This window comes from Lissotriton vulgaris, chromosome 7, assembly GCF_964263255.1.
Source record: "Lissotriton vulgaris chromosome 7, aLisVul1.2, whole genome shotgun sequence".
In the NCBI taxonomy this organism is placed as follows: Eukaryota; Metazoa; Chordata; class Amphibia; order Caudata; family Salamandridae; genus Lissotriton; species Lissotriton vulgaris.
In genome coordinates, this window is record NC_141695.1 from 24,832,393 (window position 1) to 24,840,601 (window position 8,209).

At 39.8% G+C, this 8,209-nt stretch overlaps 1 protein-coding gene across 1 annotated transcript; it reads right to left on the reverse strand.

Moving 5' to 3' along the window:
* Positions 1-1,385: 1,385 nt before the first annotated feature.
* On the reverse strand, positions 1,386-2,342 carry LOC147700555 (olfactory receptor 5G9-like). Its single transcript, XM_086929122.1, has one exon. The coding sequence runs from the start codon at positions 2,340-2,342 to the stop codon at positions 1,386-1,388; it is 957 nt and encodes a 318-aa protein (XP_086785248.1).
* Positions 2,343-8,209: the final 5,867 nt, after the last annotated feature.

Genomic DNA, 8,209 nt, shown 5'->3' on the forward strand with positions numbered 1-8,209 from the left:
GCTGCTATGACATAGCACCAGGGAGAGATGGCCACCCTCTAGCCCCGCTTAAAATAATCCTGAGTTCTGGTCTACCAATTTGATTTTGCTCTATAAGTTTTACAAACTGAGGAAGTGGCACATTCATTGAGGGGGCAACTGTTCACCCAGTATTAAAGGTGTGGGACAGTGGCTAATTATTATTAGTAAACCTCTACCCACTATTACCTGTAGTCAGAAATCGTTTTGCGGTATAGAAGACAAACTGCTGGACACAATGACTTCTAATGCCTACAAACATCTGTTCCACCTCTCAATGTTTGCATCCTAGGCACCAGTCCTAATAGAATTTATAGTAATACAGTGAGTGATTGCAAGAAAAGGGGCTTCTGTTAGCATTTGTTTTAAGTTCATATCATCATAGGAGAAACACTTGACCAATTACACTAGTCGGAAATTAATTTCTCCAATATGAAAGCTCCCTCCTGAAATAATTGGAGAAAACCCTTAGCAGTTTAAGAATACAAGAGATCTGGACTGCACTTGTATCTTTAAAAACTATTTAACAATCACATTAATATAAGTATGAGGAGATGCTATTACCCAGCCTTGTTACTCTGCATGCCGCTATACCCTCTGTACTAATGATCTGGTTCTGAGGTTTACACCATTCATAGACTGAATTTAAATAGTTTATTTGTTGCAAGATTGTTTTGAGATGGCCTGGCCTCACTTGCACAATAGATATCTTATATATAAACACTTAAAAACAGAGCTCAAGATCATGATTAGTTCGCTAAATTTCTTAAATTGTCATTTTTGCACAATTAAATTGTACTGTTCTTGTATTCTTCTATGACCTAGGCTTCAAAACTGATCACGCTCTTGACTTGGCCTCTATATCAGCTAGGTTGTTGGACTATATTACTTTTTAATCAATATCATTTACTGTTTTTTTTTTTACTTTTGATATGCTCCACTGCCCATGTGGCTAGGTCTTCACTATATAAAATATTCTTCTTCTTTCAACTTTTTTCCAGTATACCCTTAACTGTGGTACTTAGTTCTACCATTTCATCATAGCTTGACAGTGTTCGATTTATATACGTGGCAATGTATACATCTACAGGCCAGATAATCCAAAATGCAAGGCCTTGACTACATTTGGATCTTTAGGTCACTTATTCTATTTTTAGGCACTAATATCTGGCTCTTCTGCCACTTAGTTTCGTAGACCTCTGCAGGTAAACCAGTCACAAAAAAGCTCTTCAGCATCACGTTTCAGTAGATAGAGATTCATTTTCATTTCAAGTCCCAAAAATTGAGCTAACAGAGACCATCTGTAACTTGTGAACTGTAATTTGCATTGAAGTCTGCTCAGTGCATCCTGCTAAATAAAAGACACCCTATTTAAAAAGTAGTTCTTTCTGAACTTTTATCATTGCTCTTTTGAAGTCTTTGTTTCTCAGAGAGTAAATAATTGGATTTAACATTGGAATTATCCCAATATAAATCACAGAAAGAAATTTGCCCTGATCTATAGAGGAGGAGGAAGTTGGTCTCATGTACAAGCAAAAAATCATGCCGTAGTAAATGGTAACAGAGGTGAGATGGGAGCTACAGGTGGAGAACGCCTTGCTTCTCCCAGTCTGGGAACTTATTTTCAAAATGCTAGTGATTATGTAAACATAAGATATAAGAATGAATAGGAGGGAGTTAAGACAAACAAACACACCTTCAAGGAATATCACAACTTCAATAATGCTGATGTCACTGCATGAAAGAGTTAACAGAGGTGTCACATCACAATAAAGGTGATCAATTTTCCTTGATCCACAGAAGAGGAGGTTGGAGATCAGTGCGGTGTTGAGGGCAGCGACCAGAAATCCTATTGACCAAGCACTTATAGCCAGATAGATGCACAGCTCCTTGCTCATCCTGACTGTGTATTGTAAAGGTTTGCAGATTGCAATGTAACGGTCATAGGCCATAATGGTCAGGATGAGGTACTCTGTAGCTCCAAAGGACATGAAAAAGAACAGTTGTGTCATGCAGCCACTGAATGAAATCAGCTTATCATCAAATAAGAAAATGCTGAGCAACTTGGGGGTAGTCACTGATGTGTAGCAGATATCCAGTATAGACAGGTTTGTAAGGAAAAAGTACATACAGGTGTGCAGGCGGGAGTCAATGTATATCACAGTGGAAATGGTCATGTTTCCAGAGAGGGCAAAAAGATAAATCAGTAGAAAAACTAAAAAGAACATATAATGTAGTTGAGGGAGATTTGGAAACCCAAGAATTATGAAATATGACAATGAGAGACTATTATTATGAGAGAGAGTCTGATTTTCCAGTTCCATTTAGACTTTTCCCATTACCTGAATAGAAAGGAGAACATATTCTGTAATATCTGAGACATGTTATAAAACTCAATGCACCCCCTAGGCCCACCACCCCTTCACACTACTTTCAATTTGAGGGTTGTCCATGCCTTGGGACCAACATCTAATTTAACCCCTTCAGCTTTGTGTTTCCCAGTTTGACAGAGTTAAATAGGCAATTCACTGTTTCTTCTTCCACTTGCTATGGTCACATGTGTTGCAGTCGTCAAGGTACCCCAGTTTACAGTGAATGGGAGTTCAGGATATGGTAGTACCTGCTGATATCTGTGGATAGAGAGTGTTGTACAGCTGCAGACACATCTCACCTTCTATACAAGGACAATTCAATTTTCTTGTGACGGTGGTTGTGGTTAGGGCTACATTTATTCTGCACCAATATGGTCACATTTACAGTTGTGCTGCCAGAGATTCCCTGTTGAAGGTGGTGTTTAATCATTTTCCTCTCAAGTCATTCTCAGTTCTACTCACAAATAAGTCATACAAGAGATACAAGAGGCACATTTATCACGTTCAGGCCACAGACGTTTTCATTTATACTTTTCTTTTTAATAAACAGACTAGTCCAACAAGGTTTTTCACGAGTTAGTTTCTTCCTCAGGTTCACATATCTTGTCAAACACACTACAAATAGAAAAAAAACATAGGTAAGTAAAGATTAAACTTTTTCTCATATTTTATTAAAGTGATGTCCCTAATGTTATCCCATATCCGCTTTCCTAATATGTACAAAAAGTAAGTAAGACAACAAAAAAAGAAAAAGGTTTTCATCAATGTCTACCCCTTTAATACTACGGTTACTGTCACACCCTACAGCGCAGTGATACATGACATTGTACTGTGCACACTGCATTATATCTGTTCCATATCAAACATTATTTAACTCCTCATTTTTCTGTTATCCTGCAATACAATCTCAAAGAATCTCAGTAATACATAGATCAACAGACAGACTGGAATGTCTTGGCCAGAGAGAAAAGTGTTCATAAAATAGAAAAGAATCCCATCAACCCACGTAAGTGGCAATACTTCATCATCTGGGATTTGTGATTGGTTGCACCAGTCGTGCCACCAGCAAGGGATGATATCAAAACTATGCTTGCTTTCTACCCCAGTGATCGGTACTGCCACTAGCCTGTTTTGAACAGTGTTGCAGAACATTTGCAGTGCAATAAAGTGAAAAAAATATTAAAATTGGCTAGTAGGATATTCTGAAAACTTTAATAAACAGTATCCTAGTGTCAAGACTAAAAACTGAGCGCTGACAGTTTGAAAAAAATAATAAAATAACTGTCATATGCGGTGAAATGGCCGGTCTACATGTTTCAGCCAAGTAGTGTCCCTCCAGCTTTGGACCCTAGGAGGTGGTGCTAAAGTTGCCCAGATAACCAAAATCAAAAACTTTTAACTTAGAAAGCATTTGACTTAAAACTGCTCTGAGAATTGAAAGGAGACTGGGACCAAACTGCTTGTCTATCTGCCCAAGGTGCATCGCCTGTTGGCCTGACTTTGCGTCAGCTCTCACTATGTTATTTTCTGCAGAAGCAAATTCTGTTCAGTGGTCTTTTGCCAAAGGAGTATCCACCCTCATTGAACTTCCATTGGACACAGCCTCCAGCCTCACTGTGGGGGAGATTCTCAACTTCCAAAGAAGAGACCAAACGTAGAAACCTTCACCATGTCTTCGCCCCGCAGGTAACCGACAATGACGCCCTCCGTTCTCAGACACCATTGATAGCCTTGCCCCTCTGAATGTGTACCTTCTCAGAACATTGTCCTTGAAATTTCTCTCTAATCCAAAGGTAAGCGCTGACCCGGACAAGCCCACTCTTTGTATCCAATTAGCTCTCCATTATCCATATGTTTCACCATTTACCTGATCTTGATGGACTATATGTCCACGGTTGACGCTTTAATCTTTTAGTTTTTACCTTAACATTTAAAAATTATTAACCCCAGTCTACTGATTGGGTTTTTGTTGTTTGGTGTTGAATAATTTATTAAAATTTACAGTATTTTTCTAAATTGTTGTGGGATTTTCTTGTGCTGAGTTTTCACTTTATTACTGTTCGTGTGCTGCATAAATACTTTACACATTACTTCTAAATTAAGCTTGACTGCTGTTGTGCCCTGCTACCAGAGGGCTAAGTACACGTTAGTTTAGTGACCTTGCTGTTCACCCTGACAGGGATTGTGGCTGTAGCTTCAGCAATGTTAACATCCTACTCAACCAACAACCCAATATCTCACATTGGTGATCAGTGGTGGAGTCCAGTACTTATGAGCTTGGGGAGTTAAAAACACAGAATGAGAAATATATATTTGTAGTATAATGCTAATAGTTACCTGTGGATTTAGTGTTTTGTTATTTGGGGCTGATTAAGTTTTTAAACATGACAGGCATCAAAGTATGAGTGTGTGTTTATCAGTTAAACAAATGTTAAATATAGCATTTTAAGAGTTTAATTATTCTCAAAATACAAAGTAAATATGAATAAACACCAATAAGAAAGCCAAAAAAGAAATATGGATAAATACAGACAGAAATGTTAAAAAAAAGCGACACAATAAACTGGGAGCCATATTCATAATATACCACAGTATTCGATTGTGCCATTATCCTAGTGGAAACAAGGTCCATAGAGTCCTCCATGGAGTTCAGTGCCTGTAAGCGTCCCTGGTCCCGGTAGTTCTTATCCAGGAATGTTAACCTTCTTGGTTATTTAATTTATCAAGAGGAATCTGCTGCAGGACAGGTAGAGACTCAAAGGTTCTACGCTGAGTCCTCCTTTGATGTACTTGGGTGAGGCATCAGTAGAGAATCAGCCACATAAGGCTTGTTCACGTAGTCAATTGATACTTGTCTGTTATTTTTTTCGCCAGGCAGAGGAGGCGCAACTATAGTGCATGTGCCATTTATTGCCAACACAGGTACGGGTAATCGATATGGCCGTCCAAACACATTTTTGTCAGGAATCTTTTTGCAAACTAAATCGCCTGTTGGGGGGATGCACCCTTCTGCGACTGGCAAAACCATCTCTTCACCGGTGGCAGAAACAGAATGTCTGACATTGCAAACCATATCTCTGATCTCCTGTATTTTCAGCAAAACTGTCAAATGTTGATTTAGGTCAACTGAACTTTCATCTGCTACTTTTCCACTGTTGTCCAGGTCAGGTAGAGACATGGTTATTCTGAAGAGTACTTCATATGGAGAATGACCTCCCAACACTTCCCTTTGCAACTAATTCAATGCTCTCTGGACTCCAGAGAGATGATGGGCCCTACTAAGACCTGTACTCAGCATCCAGGCCATTAGGGCTTGCTTAAGCATGCCATTTCCATGATCTACTAATCAACTTGTGTTACTTTGACATGCGTTACCGACTTGCACAGACACCACCATTGAACTCATGACATCATCTTAAGCCCTTGAGGTGAATACCAGACCATTGGTCAAATAAAATGTGATTACTCCACCTGTAACAATCAAACACTGAAAATCGTTTATAACACTTCGACCATTGAGAGATCTCTCAACTCACAGCAACAGGAACCGAGAACATGAATCCACAGATCCCAAAGTGATTTTGAAGTGGTTATCAGATTGTTGGAGACCACAGTGATTCAGACACAAAGGGGCAGATTTTTCATCATTTGACACAGCGCAATGTAGCAAGGGATGTATGACGTTACAACGCATACTTTTACCACGCATATCATTACAACACGGTTTTTACAACGCATAGCGCTTTGGGGTGCTGGATAGTGATTAGTTTAATTTACTATTCCAACTCCAGTACCCGTGGACACTAGGGAAGGTGTTGGATAGTAAATTAAACTTATTCCCTATCCTAGAGCGCCCCCCAGCGCAATGCGTTGTAATGGTTTGCGTTGTAATGACTGCGTTGTAATGGTAGTGCGTGGTAAAAGATTCGTTGTAAAGGTTGTATACCGTAGCAAGGCCACTTGCTGCGTTGCGTAAAATGAGAGGGCAGGAATGCGGCATATTGATCAACTCACTGTGCATTCCTGCTCTCTTACTGTGCTACTGAGCACCAACGCAGGTGCTGTTATGCTATGGTGCAAGGGTGCTGGCATTGCAGGAAGGAATGTTTTTGCTGCGTGAAGGGGCACCTTCCTGTACAAAAACAATCTCTAGTAGCGTTGTCCTCATGGGTATCAACATGTTTTTTTGTGATTCTCAAATTGCGATTTTCAGCAAATTGCAATTTGAGAATCGCAAAATGCAATGTATGTGGGATTTGCTAATAATTTAGCGAATCCCACGTATTCCTTATTTGTGAATCGCAAATTGAGATTTGCAAATATGGAATACCTTCCCATTCATTCCTATGAGCTAGGAGGCCCGTAGGAATGAATAGGAAGGCATTCTCAACTTGTGATTAGCAATTTCAAGGGTGGCAGGGTGTCATAAGGACACCCTGTTGCACCCCTGAAATGTGCATGTGTGCACAAGTGGCACACATACATGCCCTAAGGGCATGTATGTGCACCACATGGCACTTACAAAAATGCAAAATAGTGCATTTTTTAAGTGAAATCGCAATTTACCACCAACTTGAACTTGGTGGTAATTTGCGATTCCTTAAGGCCAAATTACATTTTCTTTTGTGCTTCATACATTGCATTTACGGACTCGCATTTTGTGATTCCCTAAATGCAATTGCAAAATTAGGAATTGCAAAATTTGTGATTCCTTATTTTGCAAGGGGGATTTTATGTGGTACATTGCACACTGCTAATTTGCAATCGCAAACGCTGAAATTTTGCGAATTTCAGCGTTTGCTATCGCAAATTGGCTTCGTACATATGGCCTCAAGTCTTTATCCCACTGTACTCGATTTCTGTATAATGCTGGAGCGAGCTCTAACATCCATTCCCTGGAATACTTCTCCCTGATCTGCCTATATATGATAGGCTTCACATAAATGCAAGCAAGAAGGCCCCTTCAATTTGAATGTCTATGTTATAAAATGTACCTGGCGGGTTAAAATGTCTGTCTGGTGTTTCAACTTGTAGACTTTCTTCAGTTGGATTCACCCCGGAAGCTCTTGTAGAGTCTGGTGCACTATTGTTTCTTCTGCTTTTCTGCCTTAAAGAGTCTGAGCCTAGTTCCCTTCCGTAGAAGAGTCCTTAGTGTGCACTGCATGCTTGTTAGAAAGTCTAGCCACTTTCTTCTTTTTCACATTTGTTTTGGCGTCCGGACCCTTGTCCTCCTTCTTCACATTAACCTCAGCCCTTTGTCGTGATTCCATCTTTTGTTTCGCATAGTTGTCTCTGAGTTTGTAATCACTTCAATTCCCTCTTTCTGTCCTCCCATCATCAGAGTGCTGGAAAGATCATGAAGAGCGGCCGGCAGAATACTGATACCAATCCAGGCTCCTTCATTCTATTGCAACCCATTCAAGACCTTGTCTCTCAATCTCAATTTCTCAGTCTGCATGTTCTCTCTCTTGCCCTTAAGTGTTCATCATTTCTCACACATGCATGCCACTAGACCTCTTGAAAGCAATCAAAAGGCATCAGACAGAGTTTTGCACTGCATTGCTGTACTTTGCAACAAGAGGTCGTCCCATGTTACCACCCATGGCGTTTGCCACAAAGTTCTATCTTCTAACAATGGTACACAGAGTTTTACCCCAAAACATATTGGGCCCGATTCACAGAACTAACTTAAGACAAAATCCTAAACTTACTACTTTTGGTATTCACAGAAGCTAGGATTTTGTCTTAAGTTTGTCTTAAGACACACTTAAGACAGACTTAAGTTAGGATTTTGTCTTAAGTTTGTCTTAAGACAAACT

Coding starts and splice junctions, on each gene's coding strand:
- LOC147700555 (XM_086929122.1), bottom strand. CDS start 2,342: ATGGAACTGGAAAATCAGACTCTCTCTCATAATAATAGTCTCTCATTG.